General features: G+C 40.3%; 1 protein-coding gene across 2 annotated transcripts in view; it reads left to right on the forward strand.

The window, feature by feature from the left end:
• The first annotated feature begins 4826 nt into the window (after window positions 1-4826).
• The window catches only part of Hephl1 (hephaestin like 1), a 70169-nt gene continuing 54845 nt past the window's right edge, over window positions 4827-20150 (forward strand). For both annotated transcript variants that reach the window (XR_015451619.1, XM_004838044.3), the window contains exon 1: window positions 4827-5044. Coding sequence is in view for 1 of the 2 variants with exons in the window: in XM_004838044.3 (XP_004838101.1) it covers window positions 4878-5044 (167 nt within the window). In the remaining variant the exon portion in view is untranslated. The remainder of the gene's footprint in view (window positions 5045-20150) is intronic.

Raw genomic sequence — 20150 nt, forward strand, 5'->3', positions numbered from 1 at the left:
AAATCCTAGAGTTGTTAGTTTTTTTCCCTCAAGATCTGTTGCATGCCTGGCTTTTTGCTAACCACTGAGGCACAGAGATGAATAAGATATCTTTCAATCTGCTGATCCAAATAAGAAATGGTCCAATCAACCAGCACCAGGCACGAAGATGAGGCAAGGCTAGTTCTACATCCAAACCTTAGCATAGAGGCATAAATAAAAGATAGTATTGTGGAAACAGGGCTGAGGCCCAAACCCCAACCAGGCAAGTCAGTCGCATATATCTGAAGGACATTCAGTTGCAAAAAGCTAGGCAGACCAAAACTTTTGGTAAAAGTGGAGCACAAAGATTAGAGCCCAAAGGCTGAGAAGTAAAGGTTGGAGCAGACTCTGATCTGAAAACTCTTTTAATAAAACTTTGAGACTTTAATTGTAGTAGGAGAGGTTTGGAGGCCTAAAGTGACACTGTTTTTAATGAATGTACAATTTGTAAGACACAGTAACTTATATGCTATCAACAGTATAACCAAGGATGAGCATGTTCAGGATACAGAGGAAGGAGTGATTAACTGCTGGAGGGTAGGAGGAGGGTGCGAGTGTGGCAGGAATCAAGGAGAAGAACTGCCCAGGAGGACTTGGGAGGATGAGAAAGAATTTGGTGGAGGTGGACTATGGGGTGGGTGGAGGGTTAGGACATAAAATGGTATGTTTGGGTGTTTTTTAGGTTCTGTAATGATTAGGCTTTTATCTGGACTGTCAGGGGCATGGGGGCTGGGCAGAAGGGGCCTTTGGGGATATTCCTACAATTAACAGGTATTGAATAGCCCAGACCCATATTTCTTTATAAAGAATAGGTATCATATGAGATAAAGCAGGCAATGGTGGTCTCTAGGATCCCCTTATCCTCAGCTGTTGGCTCCTGCAAGAATGCTGGCTTTGAAGATTCACAAAACTCCATCATTTATTAGTTGTGAGGCACTGGGAAGTATTACCTAACTTTTGTAAACCTTAGCTTCTTAACCTGTAAAACAGGAATAAAAATGGTACATACCTGAAAGGATGGTTTTACTAAGTAAATGAGATAATGCATAAATGATAGTTGTCAGAATCAAAATGGGGTCTTTAGTGTCAACCCCCAAAATAAAAAAGCTGGTAGGTTGTGATGGGAGAGCCCTTGTATATTTTCACCTGATAAGAACTGTCACAAGAGATTCTGCCAGAACCACAACCTCGCATAAAGAATATTTCTATGGGGAAATCTGCTCAGCAACTGGCTATATTACCTTGGGCTGATGCCACTTTTATTATTAATTTTTGTAACCAAGGATTATTGTTTCAAAGCAATAATCATGTTATCCTTTTTTTTTTTTGCCTTTAAAAGTGTCCCATTGGCAGTAGAATATATGGTTACCATGTGTGAAGCCCAGGGTTTGCTCTTCAGCATCACACACACATACACACCACACACACACACACACACCCTCACACAGGTGTCCTTTTGCCTAAACCTCAACTTCATACAGTACATGCCTATGATCTGTCATAATATACATATCCCAAGTCTCAACTTATGTTTGCCACATATAAAGGGATTAGCATAGAAATTGCTATATAACATGCACTTTTACATATATAAACACCTAATACTCATTTGTTCATTCATTTATTCACTCATTTGTTTATTGCATCATGCATGCATTGTTTCAACATTTCAACAGTGCCTATGATATATCAGACACTAGGAACACAGGGATGAACAAGCCCAGTCCCTACCCATGAGAAGCCAACGATGAGTGTTTGTGTATGGAAAAGCAGACAGATAAACAGGTGAATCCTGTACCCCTTGATAAGTGCATGCAAAGGCACGCACAGCACTGATGGGAGCACAAATGGAGAGGAAGGACACTGGTGACCAAAATGATGATCACTATAGCATGGATGAGATGAGGAGAGGCCCCCAGCCCCAGAAGCCAGGTCAGGATCAGTCCTGAGGGTCAAGTCAAGGCCATCAGCCCTGATACTAAAGGCCATGGGAAATCACTGAGAAATCTCATGCAGTGGAGAGATCTGATTCCATCTGCATTCAGGAAAGTCACTCTGGTGCCAGTGAGAACAGTTAGGAAGCTGCAAGACTCCAGATGAGAGATAATGAGGTGCCATTAACAACTGAGGGACCCCGTGAGGTTTGAGAACTACTATCTACTGTAGCAGGGCAGTAAGAAAGTTGGGCTGACTGTGCCTGTGGTCAGAATTTGGGATATCAAGAGTCTTTTAAGGAGTATTTAATTCATATCTCAAAAAAAATGCAGAAAGTCTCAAGATGGGTTAGTCAGTTTTGTCACTCATATTTTAAATTGTTATTTAAAATGATATCTCAGCTGGGCAGGGGATTTAGCTCAGTGGTACTGTGCCTGCCTTGCTAGCACAAGGTCCTGAGTTCAATCCCTAGTATCAGAACCCGCCCCCCAACCACAAAACAAAAAATGATATCTCAGCTAAATCTACCTAGAATATTATTTATCTGATTTTGCTTCTCCCTATGAAAGTTTTATTTAAATATTCTGTGCCACATTGCAGAGAAATATAATTTGATCCAAGTTAATCTTTCTCTTCAGTTGACACGTAGTATTAAGTTACCATTGTTCAAACCCTGTGAGTGTATTGAGGAACAATGGAGTGAATGTGCAGGCCTGGCTATGTCACATAATAGATGCTCAAGAAATGGTATTTTCCTGCTTTATGTCTGAATAGTATCCAAGAAGTTGAAAACATTAGTTAATATTACTCTAGATAATCACATCGTGTTTTCAGAAATGAGTGGTATAAGAACACTACCTTATTATATAGCAGTTTTTCCTTTGCTTTGCTGTTGTGGAATTTAGATGTTGAGTACCACGTTATTGTCCTAAGGTAGGGAAAACTTTAAGAGAGCTTTCTAGGGACCCTACTTTATTGTTTATAGTAAACTCTTTTGCCATCATCACCACATTCTCTGCTAAAAATGAGATGAATGTATTAATTTCATCTGTTGTAACAACTGTGGTTGTTTCAACCTGGTCTTTCTTCCTGCAGACCTAGCTTTGCATCAGAAGCTGAGTGATACCTCTCCAGTGTTGTAATGGTGCTTTCAATATCCTGAGTAGGGAAATTAACTCTTTTTTACCTGTATCATTTATACTTCCTTCTTCTCCTATCTGAAAGCATTTGGGTGGAACATGTTCTGATAAAGCTTTTGATGAGCCCAAATTAGCCTGATTTCCTGGGTTATAAGCAAAAAGCTCTTTGGTCTGAGGCATTTCCAAATTCCAAACATTCCTACCTCCCTGCTTTTTTAAGGCCATTTTTAGGGGCCATCCTATGAGTTCTCTATAGTGCATGATAATGTACCATGATCGTAGAAAGTTTCCAGTCTCATAGATTGAAGAGTAGATTTTAATTTAGCGACAGTGTTCTATGGCAATTATTCCACCAGTGTTCTTGACAGAAAGAAAAAGAAAAAGTAAAGATGTGAAGAGTCTGGGTATGAAACAGAATATTCAGTACATACTTTAAGATGGATATTACTTCAGAGTCTGCGCTATGGAACATCTACAGGGTATCTACAATTTAAAGAAAAAGAACTGCCTTATTTGAAATGGGTGAAAGGCATAGAGGATGAGACTTTGGGAAAGTGAAGTAGAAAGAAAGCAGAAGAATGTCAGAGGGAACACAATTTGGCCCATAGGTTATATATAGGCTCCTGTATATATATGGGATAGTATGGGGTCTCTTAAAGGATGTGGATAGAGATGAGGACTCTTAACATCTGCTATGTGCTGGGGGCTGTGGTAAGCACATTACAAGCATCATATTTTTAAAATTTTAAAGAATCCCTCAAGCCTTGTTTTACAAGCGGAGGCTCATAGAGATTAAATGGTTCCTCCATGTCATGAAATTGGGTAGTGGTAAGGCTTGGATTTAAACCCAAATCTGTCCAACCCCCAAGCCCAGTAAGCTGTTTCTGTCACTCTGTGGCTGCTTCCTAAGGAGCAACTCTGCATAGGGATCAGACTGGCTCTCTTCCATGGTGGAATATGGTTTCTTTCACCACTGAGATTCTAGGTCACAGATCCAAACACAAAGAATGGCACACCCTTCACCTTTTTACCCAAAGACATCATGCTGCGTTTTGTCTTCCTGTGCCTGAGGGGTCCTCTCCTCCTTTGTCATTGTCACTCATCCTGAGGAATGCAGCTCACTGTTTCAGGCTTTGGCTGATCTGGACAGTCAAGCTCCTCAGTTTTGCTGGTGACATTTGACAGGATTTGGGGGAGATGGTGTGTGAGTTAATGTAGTAATAGTGAGGTTTTACAGTATCATTATGAACTTTATGATGTGATTTGATTGTTTCATGTAGCCTCATAAAACAAATGAGAGGGTGATTACATCACTTCCTCTGCTTTCCTGACAGAGATGAGAGGACATTTTTGTGCTTAGAATATTTCCTGAGGTTCACTAAAGCCAGCCCACTTTTCTGATTATAATATGGTTCTATAATAGGATTGGAGAAAAAAATGAAGTGGAGGGAGACTCATCAGTTCAAGTTGTTACACCACCATTCTTGAGAAAGATGAATGATTCGTGTCAGAGTACCAAAATTTACAAAAACAGGCCTATTTAGTAAAGGAATAGGCCTTAAACATCTCTTAGAAAGCTAGCAAAAAGTTTGTTATCATAGGAACTCTCCCATCAAGCTAGTTCTGCTTACACAAGTTGTCAGCTTTTGTCCCAACCCTGAGGCACCTAAGGAGGAGGAGCTAAGCCTTGTCTAGTCCTTATTTATAACTAGCTTGGAGTGAGGGGGAGGAACCGACAAGGTTGTGTCCTGTGCAGGCTGCCTGCCCTAGTTACATCCACAAATGCCTCAGAAGCAGCTAACTGGCTGCATCCTTTTCACATTCCTAGGTCTACCTGGGCTGGTTGGTGCAGTTACCAGAACATACTACCTTGGGATTGTAGAAGAATACTGGAACTATGTACCCCAGGGGAAGAATATTATTACTGGAAAAAGTTTCGCAGAAGACAAGTGAGTGAACTTGGGGTCCTCAGACTCCCAGGTTTGGTTTCTTTTTGACTCTGCATGGGGAAGGCTATATTCTTGAGTGCTTGGTTATAATGGGAATGAACTGATTGAGACTAAGAGAAGGGTTTTGTTTTTGCTTGAAGAACCCTAGCATGAATGGATTTGTAAGTTGTAACAAATTCTTAACTCCACATATTTGTTGAGTTACCATATTTTATTAACTGTCTTTGAAGAGACGTATATACAACCAGGTATCTTGAATAATAGCTTATTCTATAAAAGGACAATTTTCACTAGCAACTTACAGGGGGTTATGGACTCTGTTTAAAAAATATAATGGCAAAAGCTGTTAAAACACAGTGTTTTCCTTTTTCTTTTTAGAAAGAAACATAATTGGAGATAACTAGGCTATATGCAATTATGTTTTGAAATATTCAAAATATGGAGAAATTATAATAGTTGTGGCTGATATTTTAAGACTTTCCTTCAGTCTACTTAGAAATGGTCTTTTCTCGTGAGAGGTCTATTCTGGCTTTGATTCATTTACTTCAAGGGTAATATCCTATCTCAGAGCCTATGACATAATGTGGTAAGATGGTTCTAGAGTATTCTATACTCCTGATTTTTAAATTTTGTAGAAAATAGCTGTTGCTTCCCTTGCCCTTCAGGGCCCAGTGCCTTAAATATCTCCTGGCTCCAGAAATGATCACATGTATTTTCAACTTTGTAATTGTCAGAGCATCTGAGATGATTTAGCAACACTGCTGAATTGAATTGCATGCTTCTTTCCTAACAGGCAGAGCCCATTACACTTAACATCTACATTTTACTAAAGATAAGGTTAGTTGCTAAAATTTAGAAATGGCGTAGGGACTGTCAATACATCTTTGAGAGCCAGGTCCACTGACTCCAAGAAGGACCTAAGATCCAATTGGCTCAGGTACATGGCTTCCAGTTTTTCTAACAACACAATGATGGCACAGTCATGTTTTGTTTACTAGAGAACAGTCACGCTTCTGCTAACCAGGCTGAAAAAAGCCAGCCAAAAGTCCTGTCAAGGATTTTTCCTTGAGCTCTATACTGGGAAATTTAATGTCTGTAAGGTTATTTCCAGAGAAAGTTTTTATTGCCTTTAACTCCGCATCTGCTGACCATTTGGTGGCAGTGGTCTTTACTGTGCAAGGGATGTGGGACTAGAAAGATCTTGTAACTGCATGTTATCACCTTTAGAAATAGAGCTCTGCTGCCTCAGAGAAGGAGCACTAGAAAATGGTGAGTATGAGCAGCTATAGGATGTAAGAGTGTTCAAAATGGGTACATCACATGTAGTGAATGGTCTTCAACCTAAATGTGATATTGGGCTTCCTTTCCATATACAGTAAGTCTCCAACTTATGAAAGAGTTCTATTTTGGGAGAATGTTAGTAAGTCGGATTTATTTGTAAGTCTGATGAACTGAATTTTATACACTTTTGAGACAAATATACAGTGTAAAGCATAAAATAACCAAAATGCAAGGTCCTTTCAAATCTGTGAAAGTTTGCAACTTGAATGTTACTGTAATTGAATAAAAAACACAGAAATTCTACCTTTCTCTAAAATTCTCATCAGTATAGCTATTTGTGGGTGTTTATTCTGACCCAGGAATTCCACTAGGAACTTTTAATCCATTACTACTTATAGATGTTACAATTCCCATTTTATAAGGCAGGAACTGAGGCTCTGAGATTAAATGCTTGCCAGAGATTACTGAGTAAATGGCTACACCAAACTCACATGGCCCATATTTTTTCGTGCCATGCAACCTGTTTGTTGATAAAAGTGTTTATTTCCTAGTGAATTGAACCTGGCTTTGAGGGAACCCAGGGATCTTGTAGTAAGAACTTTTTAGAACATCCCAATTCTTAACAAAGACACATTTAGTCTCACATGTCACTCTTCCCAAAGAGATGTTGAAAGTGATTTCTAATGGTCTGTGACCAAACTTGCTACTTGTCTTTACTCAAAGTCCCAAAGTACCTTAAGTACTCAGATACTAGAATATTGTTTTCATAAAACTGGGTACAGGAAGAAGCAAAGGACTTTCTGTTGATTCTTTCAGCTAGAAGATAATGCTTTGAAAAAAGTATAATAAAATGTATGAAAATTCTTAATGGAGAAAAAGAAAAAGTTATGCCGAAAACAGTTCCTTTGAATTAAAGTGAGGTGGTTGAACAAATGGCACGGTTCCATATGAGTGTATCCCTATTCTTGGGAGTAGCTGGCAGGCTATTATGTCACCCCTAAAATGTCAGAGTCCCCAGATGTTTCCTTCTGGGGAACAGAGGGATGGTGTTTGTATAAGGCTGACTGCTGGTACTTGAAAGGGGAGCCAGGTGAACATGCAGTGCACGTTGGCTTTTAACAGCAATTATGTCAGGGAGGTTCTAGTGGTGGTGCTAAGTGGCTTAAAGCAAATCCTCAGGAGGTATAGTTGTATAGATAGGCTGCTTACCTGCCTTTGAGACCACAGAATACACATGCCAGAGACATGTGAAGATGTCATGATCAAGGGCCTCTGTGGGTTTCAGCATGTGTACTCTGTGCTCCACATTTCTCTAGTAGCAGGAAGAAACCATCCTGGATGACTGAATCATGCCTCAGCCTCAACATGAGCAGAATTCATTCTGACAGCTTGCTGTTTTGTATATTCAGATTCAGACAAATATCTGACATACGGAAGACTCAAAGAGCCAGGTACTCAGTCCACCATGAGTGGAAAGAGCCCGAAATAGGAGATCTTACTTCTAGTTTTTACTCTGCCCCATCTTGCTGTGTGATCGTGAACATGTCACATTATTTCTCCAAATATGTTTCTTTAAATTGTATTAAGAGGTAGTTGAAATATAAGTCCTAAAGTAACTTGAGAAGTATAATTTCAAAGACTCAGATAAAATTTTTGAAACTGAATAAAAAAAATCTTATCTGATTTCCTACTTCTAGAAAGGTTTTTGTAATGATTAACAAAAGGAGAAAAATTATTTGCAAATGTTCATCCTAGGAATTAAAGTTGTAAAGGCCCAGGGTTAATAGTGGGGAGAAGTGACAATTTTTGAATTATTCTATATTTTTTTCTTAAACTCTTTCCTTCTCCTTGTCCTTAAAGAACAATAGGGCCAGGGATTTAGCTCAGTGGTTTCGCCACCTGCTGTGCAAGTGCAAGGACCTGAGTTCAATCCCCAGTACCAAAACAAAACAAAACAAAAAGAACAATGGCCAAGGGTTGGGGATTTAGCTCAGTAGCACCTCGCCTGCCTCCCAAGAGGAAGGTTCTGAGTTCAATCCCTGGTACCAAAAAAAAAAAAGAAAGAATAAATTAGATTAAAAAATTGGGGACCGGGGATGTAGCTCAGTGGCGCTGCACCTGCCTAGCAAGTGCAAAGTCCTGAGTTCTATCCTCGGTACCACAAAACAAACAAACAAACAAGAAAACAGTGTCCACAGGCCTGGGATTTAGCTCAGTGGTTCCGCTGCCTTCCTTGAGATCAGAAGGTCCTGAGTTTGATTCCCAGTACCAAAAAAAAAAAAAAGGAACAGTGTCCAATTCTTACTTTATCCATGAAGCTTTTTGACACCACTCTGGGTTTTCTGGATCTTTTTGCTCCCTATCATGACAAGGTCCTTATTATACATTAGAAAGCTGCAATTATCTTCTCTCTGCATTACTTTCTATTTAATATACATCAGATGTCCCTACAACTGGCATACAAGCAGTGATGATAGGGAAAAAAGGTTCAGATATGTTTAGTAATTCCCTTTCTTTACACAGAACTTTATCAGTGACAGTACCTGATGGAGAATAGAGCAAAGGCAAAGGATTTGGAATCATTAAAGCAAAAATGAATCATCTTTGAGTAAAAGAAATTTGCATAATTTTAAAGAATAAGAGGGTGGATATGAAAGCTTCAGTGATATAAAAACATTTGGAAATCAAAACTTTGGCAGTAGTAAAAGCCTAATAAATCCTAATGCAGCCTAATAAATCCTAATGCATAAGGATGAAAAGAGATATAAATTAAAATCATTTCATCAAGACCCTGTACCAGACAGATGGTGTGATTTAACTTTACAGTTTAGCATCTTTGCTTGATCTTAGAGTTCAAAAATATAAGACTGTAAGTACAAGATTTAGGTGTTATATTCTGTTTAGAAATATTTTCTTCAATTAAACATACTGTTCATCCTTACATACTTGAATGGGGACACTGGACTCCTTTGATTTGCCTGGGGCTGATGGTAGCATCTTTATCCATTCATGCCAGTCCTGCTTAGGCTCATAAATACTTAATTAAGTTGTGACTGTGCTTTTGTAGTAAAGCCTGGCCTTTAATGTTATCTGAGTGGGGTCACCTCAGTTAAAGCCACAGTTTTCACCATAGACCACATTAGGCAACCAACATACATGCAGGAATTTTCTTCCCAGCGACATGCACGGTTTTTTATGGATGCTTTCTCATGGGCAGACCAGCCCTTGGACACGAATGAGGCTGATCACTGCCCAGACTCCAACTTTGGAGGGTCTGGTAGAAAGGATTTATCTAATCATAACACCACACCCACCTAATTGATGGAAAGAGTGTGAGTACCCCTAGGGAAGGCCCTACAATAGGTGTGAGGGAGAGAACCCAAATATCTATCTGAATATAGCATCAACTAAGGAAAAGCAGATGGGTATTGAGGGAGGTTTTTGTAATCTTGGAATAAAGGGAAGGATATCATCTCATGAGTACTTGGTCTTAGACAAATGATGTCTTTCAAATCTCAACTTTCATCTTGTCAACATCAGAAGCCATGTGTGGGCCTGATCTCTTGGAGCTGCTATGGTATGTTCTAGCTAGTTGCTAGAAAAAGTTTGAATATAGCAACTTAAACAAATTAGGATTATGTATTTGCTTGAAAAGGTTCAGAGGTAGGTTGTCCAAGGCAGATGAGTAGATGGTATCATGAAGTCTTAGAACCTTTTCTCTATTTCTGACCCAATCATCTTTAGCATGTGTTTTTCTTCCTCAGGAATATTCATGGTCATAAAATGGCTTTTGACACTTCAGCCATCATGTCTATGTGCCAGGAAGGAAGAAAATGGAAAAGGTGGAAGTGGCACATACCTGTTGTATCAACCCTTTAAAGGGCTGTCATAGAAACCCTACCCAAACAATTCCATCCACATCTCATTAGACATGCAATAGCTAACTGCAAAGAAGACTTGGAAAATACAGCCCTTTAACTATGTACTTTCCTCCTTGAAAAAAATATAGGCTTCAATTCTGTTACTAAGAAAAAAGGGGAGCATGAATATTGGAGGGCAGCTTACCGTTCTTTCCCCTTCTCATTCCTCCATTCACCCTGATTCCCATCAGTTACAAACACTCTTAGTCCTTTTCTTTTCTTATCATCATATAGCAGGGCCCCATGGCCTGTTGGTGAGATCTGGAGAATCCACAGACAATATAATAACAGTGTTGCAGAGTCCTTACTATGCAGCAAGCATTGTTTTAAAAATTTTATATGCCATGCAGAGTGTTGACTGATCTTCTGTCCCTGGTCAAGGGGACCAGGAAGAATGGGGAGGGTTTTCACAGCTAAATGTAATCCAGTGGTGGTTTAACAGAGACACCAAAGCAACCCAACTTACTGGTGAAGTGTGGGGCTCTGGCTTCAATCAACAAATTCATTTACTGGGCAAGTAATTGAGTCTCTCTTAGCCTCAGTTTTCTCATCTGTAAAGAGGAGATAATGATAATATTTGCCTTGAGGACATATTAGTTTCCGGTGGTTGCTGTACCATATTGCTACAAACTAGGTAGCTTAAAAGAGTAGCAATTTACTCTCCCAGTTTTGGAGGCCAGCAGTCTAAAATGTAGGTGTTGGCAGGACCAAACTCTCTTTCTGTAGGCTCTGAAGGAGAAACCATTCATTGCCTCTTGCAGTTTTTGGTGGCTTCCAGTATTCCTTGGCTTGTGGCCACATCACTCCAATCTCTGCCTCCATTTTCATTTTTAAAAAATGGTAGCTTTCCTATCTCAAGGAGCCCTGGAGAGTGGGAGCTCTGTGGGAAAGAGACCTCAAGTCCTTCCTTTCTAATAAAGCTTTAGCAGAAGTAATCATTGCTGCTGATGATTAACTGCCACTCTCTCAGGTGTGTGGGGTGCTCCTTGCTTCTTCTCATGTAGTCCTCTCATAAGGGCCCTATCATGGTCACTGGTTTACAGGTAAGGAAACTAGAGTTCAGAGATGAGTCATTTTCTAAGATCTCACAACCAGCAAGTTGAAGAATTAGGATTCAAGCACATTATCTTTTCCTTTCACTAAGTGGATGTGTTTTTATCACAGGTTGTATGTATTCTGAGACGCTTCAGTGGAAATGAAATTTTGGAAGGAAGGACCCTAAGATTGGGTTCATGGTGGTGCCAGGGGAATTAGAATGAAAGAATTGAATAGCAGCATTTCACCTGAACAGCTTGAAAGATTATTAGTCTAATTAGTGAAGGCATTGCTATGCTGAGTTATAGTGTGTAATCTTCATCTCCACCCTTTTTGCCAGGTGGCATTTGTCTAAATCTGATCCTATTTTCTCCCCAGTGAGCAACCTCTTTTCTCAAGCCCAGACAACGTTGCTTGTCCTTATTGTAACTACAATGATCTCAGACATTTGCTCTGACCACACCTTTTTGCTGGCCTTACTTTGCAGCTCATCTTTACCCTACATCCACACCTCCACCAGACAATCAGGCTCTATAAGATGTGCTTAGCACTTAACCTATCAAATTGCTCTTTATTTTCCAGTGCTTATGTTTTCACTTCCCAACCAGATGGTGAATCTCTTGAGTGCAGGACTGAGATTAATATATCATGACCCCAGTTTATAATTTTATGTCTCATTTCCAAACATGGATACACACCAGAACTGTGTTAGTGTAGGCCAGAATATGTGGGAGTAACACACAGCCTGCCAATCTCAGGGTCTTAACTTCACAAAGGTTTATTTCTCACCCAATCAAGTTCACAGAAGACCAGGCAACTGCAAGGCAAATGTCTGCCCTGAACACTCAAAAATTCTGGCTTCTTTGACCTTGGGGAAACTTCCTCAGTCCTTAACTGGAGGTTTTTAAGTTTTTACTGCCATGGAGAAAGTCTTGTAGTGACAATAAAATGCCCTGACCCAGAAGTAACACTTTCACTCTCAGCCTACCTTCTGGGAACCCATGGCTCCAACTAACTGCAAATGTAGGATGTTGGCATTGCCCTTATTCAGGGAAGAAAGAAGAATCAGAACAGGAAATCCTGGGAAACTCTTATACCACAAGAATCATTTGATGAACTTAGAAAAAATATAGACTCCAGGCCTTACCACAATAAAGTCAGATTCAACTGACCAGGAACCAAAAAATGTGGCAGATATCTTTGCTGATTCTGATGTAAGTGATACATAGTTGAACAACTGCTTTAGAAAACCTAGTTCTGTCTTGGGTTGACTCTTGCCTATTTGGGTGAGACAAATCTTATTTGAATAAGATTGAGACATCTCCAAGAATGTGCAAAACAAGTCATCATATAATTCAATGCTAAAATATGCAGCATATGTAATAAGTGCTGTGGGAAGTAAGCAAGCATTTCTCCTCCCTGTGATGCTCCATTTCACTCTTGTTTGGGTGGCTTTACCAGACAAGTCATCCTGGAGGTGATGGAGAAAAGTCCTAGGCATGGGTGAGGTCAGAACCTTTTAGAAGATTAAAAGCAGCAGTAGGTCTGTGAGGGTGTAAACGTACATGCTCAGATGCACTTCATGTGTGTATCCATCAGTCTGAGCGCAAAGAGCACACCAGAGATTACAAATCTAATCCTCCGTCACCACTTTACTGGGTGACCCAGTGTCAGCTATAAAGCTAAGGTGACTCGGCCTGCTCTAGCACTAATCAGGCAGCTTATCGATGACTCATTTCCTTCTCTGCTTTTTCCTTCTTCTTCACCTCCTCCTTCTGACAGCCTATTTAATCTGGAGTTATATTCATCTGCTAGTTAATGAAAGCCTAAAAATCAGTGGTTTCAATATATTACTTTTTTTTCTTACACAAAAGAGATTCATAGGTTGGTAACCATCTGGGTCCCAGATTTCTATGCCATCAGTAACTTCCATTTGATCTTCTTGATCCTTCCTTATTATCTCAGAATGGCTGCTGAAATGCTAGTCGTCATATCTTCATTCCAGGTATGAATAAGGGGAAGAACATAGGAAAAAAAGGATCTGTGCCAGCTACATCCAGAGAAGTATCATTGAGTGAATTCTGCTTATATCTCATTGGCTTAAATATGTTACATGACAATACTAAGATGCAAGCAAGGCTGACAAATGCAATAGCCTCTGTTTAAGGCCTCCAAACCCTTTATCCCTTTCTCTTGTGTAGAGAAATGTAGGCCTCTGCTTCATAGAGTAGAATAAGTCTAGCTCTAGCAGATACATACAGGCTTGACCAATAGGACCTAAGATATACAGATGGGTCCAAGACCTCAGTCCAATGCCCGAGAGAGGGGACTTGGCAAGCTAGAGGCTGAGCAGGGATTTTCTTCTTGCCAACTCAGTGAGCAGGCTTTGTGGTCCCTGCTGAGAAGGCCAATCCTTTGGCAGAGAAGGAGAATGAATCCCAACCTCCTGCTTTGTGGTAGCAGTTTTACTTTGGGAGGTTAGAAGTTATACAAGAGAATGTTGGCACCTTGGTGGCTAAACAGCCTGGGTCTTATTCTCTAAATAAACGTGAGCTTTCTTTTTCTTCTCTTTATTTATGAGTGAGTAATAGATACAGAATAAACACCCCCACAGGATGAAAAGGATGAATGAGAGTAAACTCATCCCTCCTTACTCCAGTCTGTTCCCCTAGTCCTGTGGCCCAGTGACCCTTTTATGGCTTCCCTGCCCACTTTTGAGGGATTTTATTTGCACATACATATGTTTATATTGTTTAGAAACCTACAAATGGATCATACTTTATGTGATACTCTGCAATTTGCTTTTTTTCATTAGTATCTTTGTGATCATGCCAGACCAGTGCCTACATGCATGATGAATATGCCATCATGTATTTATCCAGTCACCAACTAAAGGACAAAATCTTTTCAGATTTTTGCTATCACAATTATTCTCTGATGCTTTAAATGGGATTCCTGTCTTGTTGGTCCCATTATCCAGATTGCAAGCTGAACCCAGGAAGTTAGGAGTGGGGAGAGCTTTGCTGCCTCTGGGAGGTCTGGCACTATGATTCCTAGGGTACCTGCCCTTCTCTGGTAGGCTTCCTGGGCTCCTCCATAACAGGCCTGAAACCATGGCTTCTTCCTTCCTCCCAGGAACCTCCCTTTCTGACTTCACATCAAGAGTAAGGCAGGGTTGACACATGGTAAGTGCCCCGGGCTGGTTAATAACCTGGTGGTCTGGGAAGAAAATAGTACAGGTCTCATTCATCTGATATCTACAAAAATACTTGTTCAACTCTTACTTGGAAGAGTGCTGAGGAGAGGAGGAGGTGACCTGATGGTGGTAGCTCTCAATCTCCCTTTGACTGCAGGGAAAGGAGCCCACTTGAAGTCCATTGGACCAGTCTTCCTTGGAAGAGATTTTCATTACCCTCTGCTATTACTGCAGCACTACTTTGGGGTTGTCCCTCCTTACCTCCCAAATCCCATCTCAAGCAGCTAATCAAAGACTTCTTCCTAAACTCATACAATACCCTGGAGAAGTTCTAGAAGGTGCAATTTTCTCTGCCTTTAAAGTCATTTCCAGTGAATTTTATAACTTCCCTCCGGTGATGCCCCTAGCTCCCCAGTGATGTTCCAGTGCCTTTTAGAAGTGAGACCCAGTTACACACTTTCATTTGGCTTAGTGGAGGGCTCCTGAAGATTTTCCAGCCTCTAAGGCAAAGGCCAACTTTGTTAAAGGAGCTTTGTTTCCGGTGAGTTTGACCTGGTATATGACCTGGTATATAATTATGCCAGGTGATCTGGGGTGGATTGAATGACTTAATAGGGTAGAAAGAGAACAATAATTCTTTTTTGGCTTGACTTTAAAACCTTAGTATGCTCTTTTAAAGAAATTTTCTCTTTAATTTTTCTGTGCTGTAGCTTCGGATTATAAATTACAAAAGAGGGATTAATTACTAGCATAGGAAATATAATTGATTTTTCTGTATTGGTCTTGTATCCAACTTTGCAGCCCTTATTTATTAGCTACAATAGTTTTTCTGTGAATCACTTAGGATTTTCTTTGTACAAGATTGTATGTGAATAAAGATATCTTAACATCGTCCTCTCTAAAAAAAAAAAAAAAAAGAGGCAAGGAGGCTGTAAACACTACTTGACAGCAGGTCCCTGGAAAGAAGCAAACAGTCTTTGGAAGACAAGCCCAGCAAACTGGAGCTCATAAGGTCACATGTTGGATTTCTGAGATATTCACTAGATATTTTCTGTTGACCACAAACTACACTGGAGCCAGGTATCACTGGATAAATGCCTTGTGTAACTTGGTTGCAAAAAGGACTACTAAATGAACATGGGTGAATTATTCTCCAGCTATTTCTCCTATGAGAAAATAACTCCAAATTGCCAGTAGTGAGGTATTCTGTCACCCAGCTGTAGAGGGCCACACCCAGAGATCCTGGAGTATCATTGCCTGTGTAGAGCAAGAAGAGCAACTATGTGTCCAGTGTGCTCAGAGCCCCACCTCCACAGATGACACCATGTGGATCATGCATTCTTCTCATCTGACTCCTTTTCTGAATAGTCACTACCAATCAGCTAGGTTTGGTACATAAGATAAATCCTATTTGCCATCCTAGGCCTTGAGGATATTCAAAGTCAGGCAGGGCAACCTATACTTTTCTGTAAATATGGTTTGCAAAACAATCCCAGATTTAACTTGCCAATCTGGAATCAAATTTGTGTGGGTTTATGTTTGCCTTAGATTCCAAAGGCATTAAATAACAACTCACTCAGGAAAATTGGAATAGGAAATTAGGCATTAGGGGAAAGGAAGTTAAGCTAAGCATTACGAATAAAAAAGACATTTGAAGCAGTTTTGTCTTCGATGAGCTCACAAACCAGAAATGTATATATCTAAACACATCACTACAAGTTTATGAGCAGAGCACTGTGCATGTAAAGACAAGGAAGAGAAATAATTTGATTTGCCCTTGAAGCATGCTTGGCAAGTGAAGAATGAGGAAGACAGCTAATGCCCAGGAAAAAGAATTGTAAACTCTTGGTGCTGAAAGGACATATATTCCCAGAAGACTTAAGAAATATGATCACCTGAAAGTTGGGACAAAGAAAAAGGAAATGAGGTCAGAAAGGAAAGTTTGAGCTTACTGCTCCAAAGAGGACTTCTATTATTTTGATTTGAACCTCTGGGTCCTTCTCCCGAGCTTAACTAAGGTGGCATCTCCAACATCTGCCTAAATGATTCTTCTAGGAGTTTTACTATCTTCTGCTCCATGGAAAGATGGATTCCAGGGTATTCAACACATTGAACTCTAGCTTCATCATCCTGAAGAGTGTGCTGGGTAGGCAAAGGATTCATAATTCAGTCTTCTGAGGAGCTTTGTAGGAAGCTTAGATGCTTGTATCTGAGTGCTGGGGTACTAACATTTGATAATCTTTTCGAGGAAATGAAGATGAAGCCCAGAAAATATCTCCTTAGCTTTTTAATCTGTGGTGCTTTCCCAATCTTAATGAAGCTGATGAAAATCCATTAGTTAAAACCACAGCAATCAGACTATAGGTTTGAGGCTATCAGGTGTTAGCCACAAAGAAATATCTCTGCTTGGGTAGGACACAGAAAAAAAAGGAGAGGAATTGGGAATTGATAACATTAAAGTAAAGGGAGATCATGAAATTTGCTATTGCCTCCACCCCCAAAATGAAAGAAAAATCCAGATCAGACCAGGCAAACAGATGCCACACCTAGGCTTTGGGGGATTGGGAGGCTCAGCTGAATCAGATGCCAAGGAATAAAATTTTCCAAATCAGGCTTCCAAAACAGAGTTTTGGTCAGGTGTACAGTTGTAGGACTCAGTATTCAGAAGCAAATGAGGAAGGGACTTGATCCAGTGGGCAGAAAATAAGTGGGAAAAATTCATGTGGGCAGGTGTGATGAAGAGAAGTTAGATGGGGATCCTGCCAAAATAGTCTTCCTGAAACCCAGATCTGGTTAAATTTCCTTGCTCAGGAATCCTTGAGACTTTTAATGGCAGATTTAATTGCTAGTGTCTTTGGCCCCACTATTGTGGCTGCCTCAATGTGCTGTATCTATTCAAATTAAATGTTTACCTTTCTTTATCATTTTGACTTTGGAAAAGAGCCAGACATCACACAGAGCTGGATCTATTGAATAAGGTGGATGAGAACACACCACAGTCTGTTTATGAGCCTATGTTTTTATAGGATGGCATGGTCAGTAGCATTCACTGTATGTTTTTATCATACTTCATAAAGACCCTCATAAATGAGGGCACCTGGAACTTCTTCAGAAAGTGACAGGGATGATGGGATAAGTGTGTTTGAAGCAAGGGGGAGTATTTTGAGGCTGAGTAATGGTAATGTATCTTACTGTAATCAATTTTTAAAAATTAATATTTACCATATTTTTGATAAGCCCTTGTATATCTAAATTCTTTAAACCAGCACTCAAGTTTCTCCACAGTTTCGCTCCCATCAAGTTTTCTGGCCCTGCAAAGCTGCTAAACTGATCACTAACCCCCTCATTTTGACTGCTTACTTGAGATGTTCCTTCTACATGTACTGTCTATCATCTCTCCTAAATTCCTAGAACATTTTGTTCTGTTCTCACAATTCTTAGCAGTCTCTGTGCAATTATCAGTTTCTTTGTATAATTTTTTACCAGTCTTTTTGTGTATCAATATCTTTCTATTGATCAGAAACATATTTATTCAGGGACTGTATTGTGTTCATTTTTGTATCCAGAACATCTAGCCTGGAACCTTACATGTAATAAGTCCTCAGTCTGTATGGTAGGAAGTCAACAGAGTCAAGCTCACCCCAGGACTGAAACAGAGGAGATACATGTGGGATCTGCTGGGAGAGCTGTCATGGGATGCATGTGTGCTGATGGGAGCAGACAGAGCCTATTACAAGGCAGTGCCCTCCACTTGTCTCTATCCAGAGTCGTCATATGTTTTTAAGAACTTGGCTAGTTGTAGGAACACAGTCACATGTGGGTATAGACCTTATATATTTTGGTTCAGGGAATATATCTGCCTCAAAAGAAGCATTGTTCCTGGTTTTGTATTTGGACGGAATGGAAATGTGGCAAGGTCTGATTTAGAGCTCTACCTGTTAATGTCTGAGGCTGGGACCTGAGATAAGAGAAGTACCTGAACCAGAGCATCTGCTTAGAATTCTGACTCAGAGATGAGAGAAAGGAAGAAAAGGAGATCATTTGTATCTTATACTGAAAGAGGTGAGGTGGAAGGAAGAATTGGTGGAGAGCACTCTGGAGGAACCTGGGAGACTCAAGTCACCTCATAACCCCCCAGGCTTACATGCCATAGAGCAGATCTTTTAGCATCATCTAGATCCAACTGGTCTTCCTATCCTGAAATTATTTGAACACTCATTGTGTACCTGGAATAAACAAAACTGCAAGAATTGTTCATTCTAGCCCAGAGTGGGCCATGTTAAAGACACGGAATCATATTCTTTAGGGAAGGCTGGGATAAATTTTAGTTGGAAAAAATTGACAGAGAGGAAAAAAGAACTGAAAAGGTGTCAGGGACACAGAAGAATAGAAAGGAGAAATGGTAGACAATACCTTAAGGTATTTGGCAGTTTTTTGAATGAATTAAATGAGTTCTTGAAATCTTAAAAGTGAATAAAATAGAATAAAAAGAATAAGAAATAAGAAAAAGAAAAAGGAAGGGGAATCATCTTGATGAGAGAGGTAATTAGAATTGGTTGGAAGGAAGAAATAAATAGCAAAACTTAAGCAATTAGAAAAATAAACAGCATTCAGGCAGTCTCTGTACTTGGGCTACCCTTGGACCCACATCCCCAACTGCACAGTAAGAAGATCCTTCATGGGCCCCTGGATTTCCTCTGTGGCTATCCCTTAACCACTCTAATCCAGAGGTAACTGTGGTCCAGAGGTAGGGAATGATGGCACTAACTGGCCAGATCAGGATCATAAGTCCTACCCTCAAAACAATATAGTAGAGGGATATGGTGTGCTCAAAGATTAAGCTGGGGCACCTGCTCCATCACTAGAGTGGAGTTGGAGGCCTATCTAAAGTACACAGGATGAGGATGGGGAAGGTATGGTCTTAGACCAAAGGAGTATGGGTATTGCATTACCAGATGAGATGCCCACTGCACCAGCTTTTTCCCTCTTCTTTACTTAAGTGAGAGGTCTTTGTTTTGGGGGAGCACATTTAGGCATTGCTTCCTCTAGGACACATCCCCTGACCTATCTTCCACTTTAGATTAGATGCTGCAGAACATAATCTGTGTTCCCATAACTCTCTCTTCCGGAGAGATCTTCTTCAAAGCAGGGTCTTTGTCTCTTTAGTCTGCATGCCTAGTACTGAGAGCTGGGCTTGACATGATTAATGTTTGTTGAATGACTGAGAGGGAATGTGTGCATACAAGCTCGCAGGAGTGTATTACAGGCCAGGACTTGGCCTCTTATCCCAGGGAGAGCAGAGCTACATTGATATGGTTGTACTCAAGAGTGGTGGAGCTTTTGCTCAAGCAGAGGCTGGTATTTCTGGGGTTTAAGCTCCATGCTAAATATAAAGAGTGAGTGGGGAGAGAGTTGTTGTACCTCCCCAAGAGAAGCTGGTATGGTGTGGTGGTGTCACCAGTACTGCTATTGTCTCTGCCCCCCCTCCATGATTGAGACTCTTCTCCCTGAGACCCCAGGAGGGTATCTAATCTCATCAAGTCTTATGTATTTTTTCCCACACAAATCCCTTTTTCCTATTGTACCACCCTTTATGATCTAATAGTCTCCTCTTCTGTCATCTTTGCTCTCTCCTTTTCCTAACTACTATAAAATTTGCATACTGCTGCTGCAA

The sequence above is a fragment of the Heterocephalus glaber genome, unplaced genomic scaffold (assembly GCF_053883595.1).
Source record: "Heterocephalus glaber isolate CG9 unplaced genomic scaffold, H.glaber_assembly_v1.0 deba00001429, whole genome shotgun sequence".
Classification (NCBI taxonomy): Eukaryota; Metazoa; Chordata; class Mammalia; order Rodentia; family Bathyergidae; genus Heterocephalus; species Heterocephalus glaber.